The sequence below is a fragment of the Girardinichthys multiradiatus genome, chromosome 2 (assembly GCF_021462225.1).
Source record: "Girardinichthys multiradiatus isolate DD_20200921_A chromosome 2, DD_fGirMul_XY1, whole genome shotgun sequence".
Taxonomy (NCBI): Eukaryota; Metazoa; Chordata; class Actinopteri; order Cyprinodontiformes; family Goodeidae; genus Girardinichthys; species Girardinichthys multiradiatus.
This window is the reverse complement of record NC_061795.1, coordinates 36017665-36034377: the sequence shown is the minus strand read 5'-3', so window position 1 is coordinate 36034377 and position 16713 is coordinate 36017665. Positions and strand designations below refer to the sequence as shown.

At 37.3% G+C, this 16713-nt stretch overlaps 1 protein-coding gene across 1 annotated transcript in view; it reads right to left on the bottom strand.

The window, feature by feature from the left end:
- trim44 (tripartite motif containing 44) overlaps positions 1–16508 on the bottom strand; it is an 81443-nt gene extending 64935 nt beyond the window's left edge. Inside the window, exons 1-3 of the mRNA XM_047353735.1 lie at positions 16309–16508; positions 12999–13585; positions 10340–10417 (exon numbers count right to left, since the gene is read on the bottom strand). Of these exons, the coding sequence (XP_047209691.1) occupies positions 10340–10417; positions 12999–13571 (651 nt within the window). The 5' untranslated portion in view covers positions 13572–13585; positions 16309–16508. The remainder of the gene's footprint in view (positions 1–10339; positions 10418–12998; positions 13586–16308) is intronic.
- Positions 16509–16713: the final 205 nt, after the last annotated feature.

The window sequence follows — 16713 nt, the reverse complement described above, 5'->3', positions numbered from 1 at the left end:
ATGCTATCTTGTTTCATAAAGCTTTATATTTACAAATGTAAGTTTTCTGTTAAGACATTTAAAAGGAAGGACGTATTTGGTGCAATCCCACAATAAAGATAGGAATGGCATGGTTCTAAAATAAAGGTTTTCTTCCTGTCCACATCAACATTCTCACGTATACTATAAACGCATCTTGCAGGGCCTAAACAAAGACCTATGCCCTTTAAACAAGTCCCCATGGCCTGCATGGCAGCTGTAGACTGTGATGCTGAATGCTTGCGTTTGTGGAGTTTGCCAACGGCCCTTGTGCTCTGAAAAAAAGTACCCTAGCCGCAAGGAAAGAGCATTCATGCATGCTAATATTCATTAGCGTTGCTGCAAGCTGAGACAACAAAATGAGGCCTCGGGAGGAACAGCAGCACAAGGCTTATGCAGGAAGGGCTGTGGTAAGGACACAGGAGGAGCAAGAGAGTTCATGCCCTGGCAGGATATCAGGTTGACTGATTAGGAAAGTGGGGACATCAGGAAAAGGCAAAAATGAAATTATATTGCATGTCCTTGCTGTTGACATGTTTTTATTGCAGAAAATACGGAGGAGCAGACAACTTGTGAATGAAAATGCCTCTGAAACAGTTCGTTTCATGGAGTTATAAAAACTTGTCAGGTGCTCCTATATGACATTTTTCATGAAGATAGCACAGCAACTAGACTGATGCCACTTTAGATTCTGACCAGCCAGAAAAAATATTCTGTAGCCATTAGATTATTAAAGAAACAGAACTAAAGCCTTTGAGATAAGAAAAAATTAAGTATGAAAACAATACTCATATTTCCTTTAATGCAAGGACACTGCAAGGACAAATAAACAGAAGCAAACTGATTCCACACTGAGAGTTGTATGAAAGTAGCCTTAGCTTTTAAAGGCAGTTGTTTCACATTCATTCATGGGTTTTTCATGATGCATGCATTTTGTGAAACAAAGCATTAAAAAAGGTTTAAGAAATATTTTAAACAAGTAAGAGCGATTCAATTACTCTGATCCCAGGCCTGAGGGGCGGCGAGAGCTTGCCGTTTGGCGCCTTGCAGTCTAGCTTTGGCCCCTGGGGCTCAGCCGGGATCGTCGGGATCAGGTGCCGTGCAAGTTGGGTGGGAGGCAAGGGAGGGAGCTGTGGCATGGTAATTTCTGGCAGCACAATCGGGCTTTAGGCATGGGCAATGTCACCATGTTGGCGGCTAAGGAGCCAGAGCTGTTGTGTGAGGTTGAGCGGTTCCAGCTGGAAATCCCTGAATTCACCTCTATGCACAGCTTGGGCTCTGGAACGTGAGGGAGGTTTGGGACATGGAATGGAGCACTTTAAAGATCTGTCAATTTGAGGACTGGGACAATGCCGTTTGAGTGGCAGACTGATGTAGTGACCCCAATTTTAAAAAAAATGGGAACAGAGAGTTTGTTCAAATTATTAAGGGATAACACTTCTAACCCTCCCTGGGAAAGCTTACTCTGGGGTGTTAAAGAAGAGGCTCTGAAAGATTGTCAAACTTTGGATCTTGGAGTTGTAATATGATTTTCTTCCTTGCCGTTGAATGGTGGACCAGATCTGGACGCTTGCAAAATTGCTGAGGTCATGGAGCAATGCTTCTCCAGTCTACATGTGTTTTGCGGATGTGGAGAAGGCCTACAACTGTGTTCCCAGAGGTATTTTGTGGAGGCGCTACAGGAGTATAGGGTATCTGTGTGGCCTTTAACCTTTTAAGCCCAAGCATACCAGTATAAGCAGGGCAATGCCCATTTTTCGCTGTCTTTAAAACTAGATCAAACGCCAGCCAGTTGGGGCAGCATGTTATTTATATATAAGAATGGGTAAGGCAGATTGTGATAGTGCAATATATTTATTTGATTCCAGCAGAGTAGTTGACTCTGGCTACTCTGTTCATTAGATTCATTAGAAAATAGCTTTCACTAATTATTATTTTTTTCAATAAAATTCTTCCAGATGGATACAAAAGGATACAATTAAGTTCAAATTATTTTCATTTCATTACTTTTATGCTGTGCATAATGGTACATAAATGTCACGAGTAAAGGCCATGTCCTATGCAGAAAGAGTCCTAAAATGGAAATAAGCATTTTTATTTGATCAGTTTCCCTACAAATTTAGCACACTTTGGCTAAATTGTGCCAAAATGCCAGCTCCGCATGGCAAACTACCCACTAAATTGTTGTGGACCAAATGTAATTCAGTTTTTTCAGTCCTGCCATCCATCAAGATGTTGATGGATACAATCGGTTTTGTAAACCTTATAGGTTTGCAAAATAATTTTCAGGGTGTTTTGCAATGTTTATTTAGAAAAAAGTTTGGTTCAAAAAATTAGATTTTTCTTTTGTATAATCACAAATAAATCAGACATAGGGACAGTTGCATTATTGGGTCCATCAGAAAATATTATTTTATGTTTTACCTTTACACATGTACCAAAGGTTTGCATTTAGACTTTATATCTGTAGAGCTATAATTAATTTATTTTAGTTATGTCATTTCAGCCAGAGATTGCTTCTAAGAAACTTAGGACTTAACATGTTAAGGGCTATACAATCCTTGTATTCCAAAAAGCAAAGGCTGATGCTTATTTTTCAAAATAAATAAATGAAAGGCATTAATGAAGTATTAAAATATTAGGTCTTAGGGGGGAAATTTGGAAAGTAGAGTTTATCTAAAATCTTTGGTCTTCTGAAATCACAGCCAACAGTGCTGCTTATTCAGTGCTCCTTTTGGTGTGATGCCTTTTTAAAAAGGCCAAAAGAGCATTAATAATACATTAAGAGTAAATGGATTTGAACTGTCCTTGCCCTTGGCATTAGTGGACATGTTCCAAAGGAACACTGCACTCTCTTACTTTCACACTCCTTTATCTCTCCCAGAATTAGATTTTCCAATTTAGCCTCTTACAAAGCAAAGCAATAAATAGAATGTTTATTTGAAACACTAACCAAATCTGAAATCATCTATATCTAAGACAAAAAGAAAAATACACTAGCATGAGTTCCTGTAACATTTTCCCTACTCTGCAACTTTTTTATTGCTTTTGAGTGAAGCAGTGTCAGCCAAGGAACTTTCTTGATAATGCCATAAAGTAACTGAATTAAAATGTTGAGATGGAATAGAAGTGACAGCCTTAAAGAGCGATTGAATTGGAAAGAAATAAGAAGAGTACAAAGAAAAAGGATAAGGAAGATTTTTTTTATTCCTCTACTGTGCCACACAGCCTCTAGTCACTAAGACAGCTTTAATGTTCTTGCTTCTCTTGTAGATCATATAAGACAGTGAAATTGGATTTGGCCAATAAACACACATACACATTTGTGACTGGTGGTGCTATGCTCTGTTGATGTATCATATTACTGTGATTCGGCAGCAGGGAGCAGCTTTACAATCTGTGTGTGCCATGGACCATGCCTTAAACTGAAGAAACAGAAAGTGAATGAAAGATAAAATTAGCTAGTTATGCTGTGATCTGCTATCCTCACGAGCAGCCACAGAATGATTGAAATTTCACTGTTTTCTCATCAAATATCGATAATGCTTACTAATTTAGACAATTCACTGTCAAGGCAAACCTCCTGATATATTTGTTTCATTATTATTTATTTCAAGCTGAAAGTATACATTTTTTAAAAATCACTTGCCCCATGCATTTGGAAATGTGCATACAGTCTGCTAATGTACTGATACCATTCCAGGGTGATCCTATAGTAAACAGAGTTAATATTTATATTTTATTTCAGCATAAATCTAGCAGCTCAGTGAAAACCTTGGAGGTTTATTAGAGAAGAATGACGAACAAACAGCATCATGAAGACCAAGGATCAAACTAGACAATTCAAGGATGATGTGCAGTATGGATAGAGTATGACACAACTGTAAACCTATGAAGACAATGTTGCCCAACTAAACACACAGGCTGGGAAAGGAGAGCATTTACCAGAGAGGCAGCCAAGAGGTCTATGGTAACTTTGGAGCAGCTTCAGATGACCACAGCTCCGGCAGGAGAACATTTTCACTGAACGGCATTTGTTAAAATAGTCTGGTTTAATGTTTACCACAAGTAGCATAGGGGTCAGAGCAGACATGGAATAAGGCACTTTTGTCAGAAGAGAATAAAATTGAGGATTTTGGCCTACAAGCACAATATACAGGTGTTGTGCCCCACAACAATGGAATAAAACATGCAGAGAACTGTACACTTAAAGATACTTGTAAGAAAAACTAACTTCCTAAATTCAGTGCATTAACCTACTTTTTATTCCAGCCCAGGAAGGAAGAGTCACAGCTGGAATCCCTGTGAAGTCATGGAGCCACAAACAAAGCAGTTCGCTAACCACACGTCATTGTCTATCCTGCTGCCCAGCAGCTAAAGAAGAGGCATCGCACATCAGGATGAAAACAATCTAAATATTGATTATTTTAAAGTGTTTTGCTTTTGTTTGTGGTAGTAAAAGGTTACCTGGTGAAGCTAATGCAAACAGGTCTCTAAGCCCTGAGGCTTGTCTATTTGTTCTGTGTTGTGTTAGGACTGAACTTAATTTCAATGAGATGTTCCAACACTGACGGTCCAATAATGTGAGTTTCCACCATTTTATTTGTGTTCTACCTTAATCTCCTTGAATTTATAAAAATAGGAATGAATGTTACGAATATAGGTACGAATATTGTTTAAAACATGCCACATGTTGTCTCAGCTAGTAGCTAACAAGCTAATAGCACTGATTATACCACACGGTAGAGAGCATTGTTCACGACAGAGCTCATTTCATTCACCTCGTAATCATTAAATAATGCAATGTCAGGGGTCATATGCCCGGTATTTCAAGCACACGAGAAACTAAAGGGGTTGTTAAATAAACTAGGTTCCTTTCTTAGCTAAAACCGCTAATGCTAGCGCCAGCAAAGTCAAATATTTATATACGACTCGTCACCATCTTGTAAGAGTCCACAGATGCTCCTCTCCACCATTTTAGCAGTAATTACTCCATGTGATGGCTAGTTAAAAGAACATTAAGATCAATTGTCCAAAAGATATCTGATTCCTAATTCAGCAATTAATATTTCCTCAAATATCCAAAAAGGTTATTGACTTTTTAAATTTTGCTTAGTAGTTTTAGTTGAACTGTTCTAGCCAAGTAAAAAGTCTATTAATTGAACTATGTTTACCTTGGAATTGTTTCTTTGAATAAATTATTTTATTTTAAGGAGGGGCTGTTGGGAATTTATTCCATATGTGCGCAGAGTTTTCTGTTTTGAAAATGCCCGTGCTTGAATCACTCTTTTATCTATTGTTCCAATATCACCTCCATATTGGGCTGATATTCACAGGTTATAACCGAAGGTTATTTAATTAAATATAAAATAACTTGAGGAAATTATTGCACAACAAAGATCTGTTAAAAAAACAGAATATTATTAAAAGGTTAACCGATTTAAATAATTAGATCCACTAGGCGAAACATATATAGATTAATTACACACACTAATGTTTTAAAGCCTTTCTTTCTGTTAATTATGATGATTTTCTGCTTACAGCTAATGAAAACATGACATTTAGGATTAGAATATTACTTCAGACTAATAAAAAAAACACTTAATACAGAAATGTGGGCTTTTATGAAAAGTATGTTTGATAACCACCTAAAGGTTATTTTCAAAAGGTACTTTAAATTTGCCAAATGAGCCTTATAGGAAAGGCAAGTTCTACCTTACTGAATAGGACTGCACTATATGTGGAGGGAAATTAAACTGCATCACCCTGGAAGTGGCAGCATCATGCTGTGGTGATGTGGGGCCATTGTTCAAAGAAAGCCCTAAGAATTCCTGAAGGTCATGTAAGGGAAATAGAAAATAGACTGAGAAAAATGAGGATAGGCAAAAATTTGAAGATGTGCAACGGTGATAGAAACATACCCTAAAAGAACTAGTGGCTGTAAGTGTACTGAAAGGTATTTCTACAAAGTACTGACTCAGAGGAGCTGAAGATGAATGTAAACATTTACAACTTTTATAAGTAAATATTTTGAACACCATGCATGCTTGTCCTTCCATTTCACAACTACAAACTACTTGGTGCAGACGCATTACATAAAATATCAATAACATACAGATACGTTTGTGGTGGTAATGTGTTTAAATGTCAAAAACGTAATGTGTGAAAAATAACGTTTCTCTAAAGCTCTGAAATAAAGCTTAAGAAGCAAGCAGGTAGCAAGGGTTAAATCTTTTCAACAGACAACCACTCCAGCCTCTTCTCCTTAAAGTGTTTCAGGATGTCAATACCATGCAATTTAACCCACTCTAGATGCACTTTGTGTGTCTGCCTCTGTTTTGCTCACATACTTAGACATAACCTTTCTTACCAAAAGCAGTCTCTCTGAAGGTTGCCTGTCACGCATAATAATAAACACTGATATTTGAGGGAGCAGAAAGGACACGCCGACAAATCCACATAATGGTCTCTAACATGGTGCCCCGTTAGTGAGCAGGTAAGTGCTTTTCCCCAACACACTGCTCCCATGCAGTGAAACAGCAGAACATGAAACCCTCAGGAAATCCTATGGGTAGAACTACAGTAGTATGTCAGTAAGATAATACATATGGGAAAGAGTGTTATCTCCCACAGGTGAGTGAAATTAACCTTTTACATTGTGCCACTGTGCTTGGGTCACACCTCTGCAAGTATTCAGATATGCATCTGCATGCCACTGCTCTCCAGTAGGGTTTTTGACAGAGGGGGAAATGTGGGGATGGTTGAGAGGGCAGGAGATGCTGCAGCTTTCAGTGGTAATTTGCTGAGACCAGAGCCGCACGTTTCTGATGATGCCTTTCACTCTTCTGCCCTTCAATGCACAACCCTCTAACTCTAGGCGGTCAGGTTTTATTTTCAGTGACACAACAAGCCTCCACTATACGGCGTCCGTAATGGAAATACAGAAACTGTTTTCAAGGTTGACTTGCTATGAAAATTCACCTTAAGTAGTTTTTTTTCTTTAACATGAACAGAAATCCACTAGTTGCCCTGTTCTTCTGAGAGTAACCCGGGGGAGTTTCAACAGGAATGCAGCAACAAGGGGACATAAAGACAAAAACAATTAAGAGACAAAAACAAAACAAAGAAACCTGTCACCTTCTCACCTTGAAAACTGCTTTTGCACAAGGGATGACTAGCACCACAGTGGAAATAAACAGCTATCAAGATTAATTAGTTAGACATTGTTAATAGACTATAGATGAGGCAGTGTTCCTTTGAGAGAGATCTAACCTGAAATTTCTATTCACTGAAACAATGTTAAGAGCTCCTTTTTCTTTACAATAAAATAAAAAAGGAAAAAAAAAAGATAAAAAAAAAAAAAGAAGGCAACAATATCCTGGCTGTGGGAATGCACACTCTTAGCCAATACTTTGTAGAAGCACTCGTTTCAAACAAATGCCTCTTGTTTCAAATCAGCATGTCACATTTTGACTTGGTAATGTTTGCCCCCTCTATCTTTGAAACATTCTCAAAATCTGTCAATTTTTTTTTCAAACCCTGGCTAAGCCATTCCAAAACTTCAATTTTTCACTCATGAAGTCAATCTTATGTAGATTTGCAAAGCCCCCTGAACAATGAAACAATTGGAGCAGCTACATCCCCATTATCAAACATGGGGATGCAAACCTGTGTTTCTAAACCCCCCTTTCTTGACCTCAAAAAAAAAGTAGATCACTTCCTGCAGTCCAACAAATATACAACGTTTCTGTTAATTGACATTGTACTTGTTTAACTCCCAGGCAAAAACTAAATATTAGAAATAACTGGTAAAATGTTTTACTCAATAGGAAAGTGTCCTAGACCTCTACGCCACAAGTCCCACACTTCCTCCTACGCTAAGATTGTTTAATAAACTGTAAGATTGGAGACTATTCAGATATTTGGGGAAAACATCCTGATTTTCTATACGCATTTTTATATGCATTTCACGTATACTTCACACAAAGTATTGTATTCCCTTTTGCCTGAATGGATTTCTTTGTTGGGGGCTAGCGATGTAGCAGCTAGCAAATGTCAACTATTTCGGGGTTTTCTGGTTATGCTCCATATTTTTAAAAATTTCCTCCCTACCTTACAAGGTAATTAGACACATATGAGGATGTAGATATTTGCTTGGACTCAGTGTTTTTAAAAATGATATCCTTAACACCTGAAGGTTCTGGGGAAAAAAACAGCTCCAGCTGAAGAAAAGTAACTCCAGAGCATGATGGAGTTATGCTCTACATCCTGTATTGCTTTGGTGCTGAAAAAAAACCTTAATTGTTGGAATTAAGCTTCAAATTTTGTTTTATCAGACCATGACACAGTTTTATCTAGGTCTGGCTGTTGTCCTTAGTACAGAAATAAAAAGAATACAGTAGATCACACTCAGAACACAATCTGTCCTTGTTGAAAATGCCTGCAGCTTCTTCAGTGTTTGTTGACCTCTTAGCAGCCTCCCTGACTAGTTTACTTCTTCAGTATTCAAATAGTTGGAGAAAAATATCCAAATTTTCTAGTCTCACTAATTTCATATTAACTATTGATGAGTCTTCAGAAAACAGAATGCTGAAATTAAATCTGATTGTGTTTCAACCACGTAGTTTAAAGGTTTGCACACTTATGCAACCAGGTTATGGTGACTTTTGATACTTTATATTCAATGCCCACAACAACTCCGTAAAACAGGTAAATTCCACAGTATATGTGACATTATACGAGGTAAGAAAAAATCTGAAATCATTCAACACAGTCTCAGTTTTATGCATCAGAAATCTACTTAATATTATAAAACGGGTGTGCACCATTTTAAAGGCCGCTATGCAGTCTCTAAGATGACTCCGTCTTTTTTCTTAAATTGCTTGGGTTCAAAAAGAGTTTAGAAACAGCTCTATGACATTCAGTATTCCACATTTGACATGACCAAGCCCAAATCCTATTCACTTTGAAAAAATAAAAATGAAAAGACAGCCCCTGACGTAGCACAAATGTGCTGAAACAAAGAAGTGACATCAGCCTAAATATGACCAGATTCATGCCATGCTTCAAGCAGAATTTTATCTGCAGAACCCATCATAACAGAATTGTGAATGAGGCAGAATAATAAATAGACAGATAAAAATAGCTGGCTACAGCACACAATTTAAACTGCAGTTGAAACATCTTTATTAATCAATTTTCTGTACGGCTGTGTTTCTGCAACCCTTCTGTCTACAAGGCTGCACAGCTTACCGCTGTAGCCTCTATATTACAAAGAAGTAAATTTTAAGCCTCTTTGCCTCTAAAGATGACTGAAGGTTAGAGTTAGGTCTGTTCATCATTATTCTAACCATTTTATTTTTTTACAAAACAAAAAGTAATTTCTGTTATTCAGTTTTTTTTAGAGAGGTAGTGTTTTGTTGTGTTTTCTCTTAAAAGTAAGGTTGACCAGGGCTGTTATCGGGATTCAGTATCTTACCTGAGTCATTCTTGCAAAACCATTAATAAAGCATTGCAGCAATGACTAAAAACACTAAATAATTTTGTAAAATATCACAATGAAGACATTTTATCTATAAAAACACAAATTGTGGTTTCAAGGTAGAAGTTATTATTTTTATTTCCTTTTCTACTGAATTTCTCATTACTGCCACGTCTCCAGCTCTGTCTAAATATGCATTATGTTAGAATTTAAACATACTGAAATGAAATATCCTGACAAAAATGTGAAAAACTACATGTCTTTAAAGTTTAGAAAATGTGTCTGTTGAATCAGGCAGCAACCAGTGGAAATCTAGTTGGGAGAATAAGACAGAAATTGTCATAGAGGAGTTGAGCAAAATTCTAGGCAGTTCAGCAAGTACTATAGCATTAATATATCACATCACTTCTACATAAGGCAAGGCAAGTTTTTTTTATAGCACCATTCATATACATGGTAATCCAAAGTGACTGATATATGTTGTTAATCTTTTCTCAATAAAACAGAAGTTCAGTTCATTAATTCCCATACATCAACCGTATTTCCATTGTCATGTTTTAATTAAACCATTTCCGATTTAAGAAGGGCACTAGAAGGACTTCATAAAAGATGAGCTTTTTAACAAGAACTATAACGTAATAAACTAAAGAAACATCTAAAATGAATCCCAATATCCAGGTGTAGATGATATAACTATCCTTATTTTGTTTAGTCAATTTTTGCTGAAATACAAGAACAGTTTAAAGCACATTTCCTGAGAGAAGTTCTTTAGAAAGTTCCCATACTGACTAAACTGTTAGTATTATACTCAGAGTTCTGAACAACGGCGTTTGCACTCACCTCAGGGTTGGTCCACTTGGTCTTGATCCTTTCAGCCATCTGCTGCGTGTAGCCAAGCAGGTCATGACCCTGGCTGCTCTGTAGATATAGCACACCAACAAGTAGTGAATACAACAGCGTATGCTGTTACATAACACAGCAAGTACATAGAGATGTAGCATAAAACACAAACAAAACTGATATCAGTTTTTAAATTGATGCATAAATATATTTTTTTAGAAAACACATATTGATAATAGTAAATTACTTTTGAGTGATGCTTTTATTTTTACACAAAATGAACATGTGGTACATTACTGCATTCTTGGCTGCCACTATGCGATAAAGTTTAATATATAAAATTCTCCATGCATCAAACTGAACAGGTCTGTCATGATTAATCATTGTATAAATTGTTGCAAGAAGCAGGATAACAACCGAAGTAGGTTTAGACTAAATAAAGAGGCATTGGGCCACACTTGTGACCTTTTGTGTTGCCCGTTAATCCACGAGAGTAAACCAGAGAGGTGGGATGCTAATACATTTGTTTTCTAGATGCAAATCCACATGACAGAAGAGAAGAAAACTAAATAAAGTGATCTAATATGACAACTGTTGCAGAGTTCACAAACAAAAACTGTTGCTGCTTGAAATAGTAATCCAAGCACAAGACTGCGTTTCTGACTGTATTACAACCAGGTTAGCTGGTTCTTTGTGTACACCTACCAAACTTACAGAATGTAAAACAAAGAGTTGAAGATGTACAGCGTCTGACTGTTATTGATTGGTGATGTCTTCTCTAAAATATATAAAGAAAACCATCAAAATGTCAGCATTTATTAATCCTGCACATCAGTCTTCTTTAATGGAGCCATACCTAAAGAGCACGATACTCAAGCCAAGAACACTAAACCTTAATATATGACAGATGTGGCTTTTGAGGCTAAATGGTTCCTTTTTTTTTTAAAGCGCAGAGGACACAAAGGATTCCTACATTTATTTTTATCTATCCTAAACTAATTTGGACAGTTGGCATTTTAATGTAACTAGTTTACTCGTGTTTTCCAAAGTTATGTAGGCTTTGCAGCCGTGTTTGATCTTGTTTACTAGATTTCTGACTATGCGGTGTATGTGTTTAACTGCAGTGCTCTCTAAAAGCATTCAGAGGATAGTCATGCAGGGCTTGTTTTCAGCCTTCTTCCTTTACACACAGACATTTTCCTGACAGATCATGAAATCTTCCATTTTTTTGTAAAAGGTGTTGAGAACCTTAAAACTAAATAAATAAATAAATCTTTTACTAGGCCAAAATGTACCCTTTGTTGAAGTGCTTTAATAAATAACCCATTTAGTTACTGATCTGTCATTTTTATTTCTATTTTTTAATTTGCATTAAGAAACCTTTTTCATTTGTTCTGCTGCAGGCATCACATTTAAAATAAACTTTAAAAGCATGTCCAAAAAAATATCTGTTATAAAACCTGATATGATGCCTGTATTACTTCCAGAATAAAGGGTAAATACAAAGAAAAGCTCTATAACCATTTACATTTCTACCAACATAGGAAAATTTCACATCTTTTTTTAATAGATCATAAAGTCTCCCAATTCACTGCAAATAAAGTTCAGAAACATTTTTCTTAAAACTTGTCTGTCTAACCAAAATTCATCGTTTTCTGATGTACTCCTATAAAACGTTTTTAAAAATAGCCTATTAAGTTACTGATCTATTGACAGTTTATTAAATGTAAGATGTTCCACACATTTATTTTAATTTTTACCTAGACAAACTCTGTTGCTGGCATTACAGTCAAAATAAATTAATATTTTAAAAGCGAACAATAAAATCCATTTCAATTTCACTTGGTATGGCACACGAAAAAAAGAAAAATGTTAACTCATATAAGCTTTTATATATTGATGGTATAAAAGATATTTTCTAAGATATCATGACAAGCCTTGATTTTTCACAAATGATACTGAGAATCTTTATTCTCAAGTGTTCTGAGTCACCAAAGTTCAGCCTTGTCTGAAGTACTCTTTAAAAACTCTTTAATAATTTGCTCTTAATTTTACTTCCGTTGACAATTAATTAGATGTAATCACCTGCAATTTAAACTGGTTTCCTGCAATAAGTTTAGGATACGTTCACCTTTTAAAAGGATTCACATGTATATGTTCACACACAAAACATTTTCTAAAATAAGGGCGAAATTTTATAGAAACGTTTAAATTTATATAACCATTTAAATTTTAAACAAAATAAAAAGTAATGCTTTATGGTTATGAATGTGTGATGAAAACAACTTGGAAAAACAACTTGATGCAAAGCTAAACTGACATTTTATGGTTTTCAGAGAAGGTGTTTATATAGCAGAGTAATTACATCAATGTATTAATGGAGTTATGGGGGTAACCATGAAATGTTATTGTGGTTAAAGTATTAAACTAAGCACTTACGAAGCCCTGCTGAGCTGACTCTGAAGAGTAAAATGCCTAATGCTACAGGGATATGAATTAGAAACTTAAAGTAGATAGGTGATCCTCTGAATACATGATGCTGCAGGGCTGCAGATATTGTAAAGCATGCCATAAGTGATTAGGTCCAACTCATGGCATGCAATAAATCCCACTCTGCTAGTCTACCATATATAAACCTGTCATGTTGTGTACAGCTCACCTTCTGCCACACGTAGGCCTCGTGCAGAGTTGTGATCTCATGACCCCGGTGCTCGCCCTGCACAGCGCAAACCACGCAGATGATTTGCTTGTCGGGTTTACAGTAGAGGGACCCTTCCTGACCATGCTCTTTGCAGCGCAGCCTCTCCACTGTCACGGTGTCCCTCTTCCCAGCCATGGCCTCAGCCTCATCCCCACCTTCTCCCTCATTTTGGGCATTTTTTCCTTCCTCAGCATCTCCACTCTCACCACCTAGTGCCACCCCTTGATTTTCATCCACTGGTCTCTTTTCACCAGACTCATCCTCAGCTGCACCTTCGACTCTGCAGGCTCTGTCTGTGTCCAGACCACAGGCCAGTGCGTCTTCACTGTTATAAGGCATCAAGGTGTGCCGCGTGCTACTGGCATGTCTCTCTGCATGAACTGGGCAGAAGGCAAAGCTGCAGGTGTGACATGCTTGCGTCGCTGGCTGGGCTTCATCGGGCTCACACGCATCGCAGAAACCGTCCATCTGCGGCAAATCATCTTGATTCAGCCCCATGGCTCCTTCCAGAGATTCCTCTTTGTGATCCATAGTGGCCGCAATACCTGTGGATCACATAAATAAGTCATACCAAAGACAAACACTATAGAACAGGGTATATGTAACTATGACCTTCTGGGAGTGATTGTTATGTTTGCATGAGGGAAAAGTTCAGCATTCTCAAATCTAATCCCTAATAAATAAAAATCAGGCATAACATTATGACCACTGACGGGTGAAGTGAATAACACTGATTATCTTTTCAAGGCCTCTGTTAGGGATGAGATAAATAAAGCAACAAGTGAAGATTGTCTTATTAATGTTGATGTATTAGAAGTAGGGCTGAAACAATTAATCAGATTCATCATGAATAATCAATTATAGAAATAATCGCCAACTAATTTACTAACTGAACTACAGTTAACTGGAGTGTACAGATGCTTATACAGACCACTCAGAGCAGTAATTAAGTTAAGACTGTACAGAAACATTTACATTTTGCATTCAAGGTGAAAAGTATTCTTTGAGTGTAAATATACTCTACACAGAGATCCTCAAGTGGCAAAGTTAGAGCTTCACCTGGTTCAAAGTTCTATAAAAAAACATATTCTATTAATTCAATTCAATTCAATTCAAAAATACTTTATTAAGCACCTTTTTAAAATTTCTACTCTGTTTTTGCACTAAAAAACAAGAACAGTATAGCTATAAGTGCACTATTAGGGTTATATTTTATCTGGATAACATTAGGTTTTTTGATGTTAAAAAATCTCTTAAAATCCAGAATGTAATATGCATTCTAAAGTGACACTTCATGCACTTCTTTGTTAGTGACCATTTTCACTACAGACACAACTAGCATTGGTCAATCAGAAAAGGCTGAGCTTTAGACATGACGTTAGAACTTTATTTATAGCTGCAGATTCATCCTTTGCTACAAAAGGAATTTAATTATTTGTTTACAATCATTTTCTCTTTTATGTATTTCTATTACTCATAAAATAAGCTTAAGTAGTTAAATGAGAAATTGGCAGAATGTGCCACTTTTTTCCTCGATTAGATGTCAGAATAATCGATAGAGCACTTGACTACTAAAGTCGTTGTTAGCTGCAGCGCTAGTTAGATGCAGAAAAAATAGGAAGGTGCAAGTAACTGAACTAGTTTGACAACAGCTAAATGTGATGGTTAGATGACTGGGTGGAGCATCTCCCAAACTGCATTTCTTGTGTTCCTGCTCTGCAGTGGTCAGCATCTATAAAAAGTGGTCCAAGGAAGGCACAACGGTTAACCAGCGACAGGGTCATGGATGGCCAAACCTGACTGACTCAGTTGAGGAGCGACTGTGTGGTCTGATCCAAAAGACAGGGAGGTATAGGTTGAACAAGACATCAAAGCTAGTTTAAATAGAAGGGTATCAGAATTCACAGTGAATTCTAGTTTGTTGCATATGGAGCTGTATAGTCGGAGTGAAAGCAGAACAGTATTCCCTGATGTCTATGGCCTCTTTCAGCCTTTAAACTCTTTCTGCCACAAAGTAAATGCAGACTAGAAATGGTTTGACAAGTTGACTTGGACTGCAAAATTTGTCACTGGAATTTTACCATAATGTTAAGAACGTAGTGTTCAAGTGTTTATCAATTTACTGCATAGATCACATTGTTACCTGATGCAATTTTAGTAAAAAAAACAAAACATTCTCTGGAGAATAGAAGGCCTGGTGTGACAAATCACATTTTCTTTGACATTACATGAATGGCCAGAATGTACTTAGGGAAAAAGGTAAGCTGATAGCCAGTGTGTGATGCTTTAGGCAATGTTCTGCAAGGAAACATTGGGCTCTGCCATCACTGTGGATGTTAATTTGACACATACTACCTACCTAAATACACTGACGACCATGTTCAACCTATCATGGAAACTGTATTCCCTGAGGGCTGTGGCCACACTCAACATGATAGCATGTCCTGGCACAAAGCAAACATGCTTCAGTAATGGTTTAATGAGCTCAAAAACTCATTGAGTAGTGATTTAGCCTCTGCATTCCCCACATCTCGAACCAGTCAAGCCTTTTTGGAATGAACTGGACAAACAAGTTAGGTCCTGAAGTATTTGCTACTAACATCTTGGTGCCATATACCGCAGCACCCATGCCTCAATGCGTCATGGCTATTTTGATGGCAAAAAAAGGGGAGCACACACATTAGTAGACAGGTGGTCATAATGTTATGACTGATCAGCAAAATGTTTCTGCAGCACATTAAGGACGGCAAGGTTCTGAAGAAACATCATAAAGTGTAAAACCCTATGCACACAAAAACACATTGTCCAAGTGGTATCCTGTGTCTGCAGCTGCTGAACTACCTCTTTCACTCTCTCCTTGTTTACTAACTCACGAACATAAAGTGCTGAGTGTGTGTTTGTGTATCCTCAGCGGGTCCAAACACCTCCTGCTCTCCTGACCTTTATCTATTTTTCTTTTTTATGTGCGGTTGTATTTATGCCTCTTCGCCCTCCTTCCAGCCCACTCCTACACAGTGGACCGCAGAGAGGAAAAACACGCAGTATATTGTTCACCTGTGTACCTCCATGCTTCCTCTTTCTCTTTCTGAGCTGTTGTTTGTCTACTTTTCCTCAAGGCAGACTCAGACTAGCAGAATAAGAATGCTCAATACAGAGAAAGCTCCCCCGCTTTGCGTCTTCTACCACCTCTTTCTAACTCACGTATTCACACAAATAAATCATAGTTCTGTTCTTTCTTTTATACTGCAGGGTGGCAGCGTGTACTTACCTGTCCGTGTCTTCCTCTCCCACTGTTTCTCTCTGTGTATATTGGCTGTGATAATATTAAGAAGGTAAAGGCTAACTTCCTTAGCTGTTGTTATACTTCTGTCACTGAGCTGCTAAATGACACATTTCACTTTTAACAACAGAGGGAACAGTTCCAGTCCAACAGCGTTTACTTCCTTATTTTCATGAAGTGCTGCCTGCTGCTTTTATTCTTCTTTCGGAGTGAGACAAAAAAGACGGAGACACATAGAGGCCTGGCGGGGAAATGTCGTTTTACAAAGAGCAGGTTCTGTGAAGCCCATAATTAGTCATACGTCTGGATGACTAGATAAAAAAAAAATGTTTTAATTCAGAGAAGTTTGCTTCTCATAAAAAAATGAGACAGACATATCTTAAAATGATATTT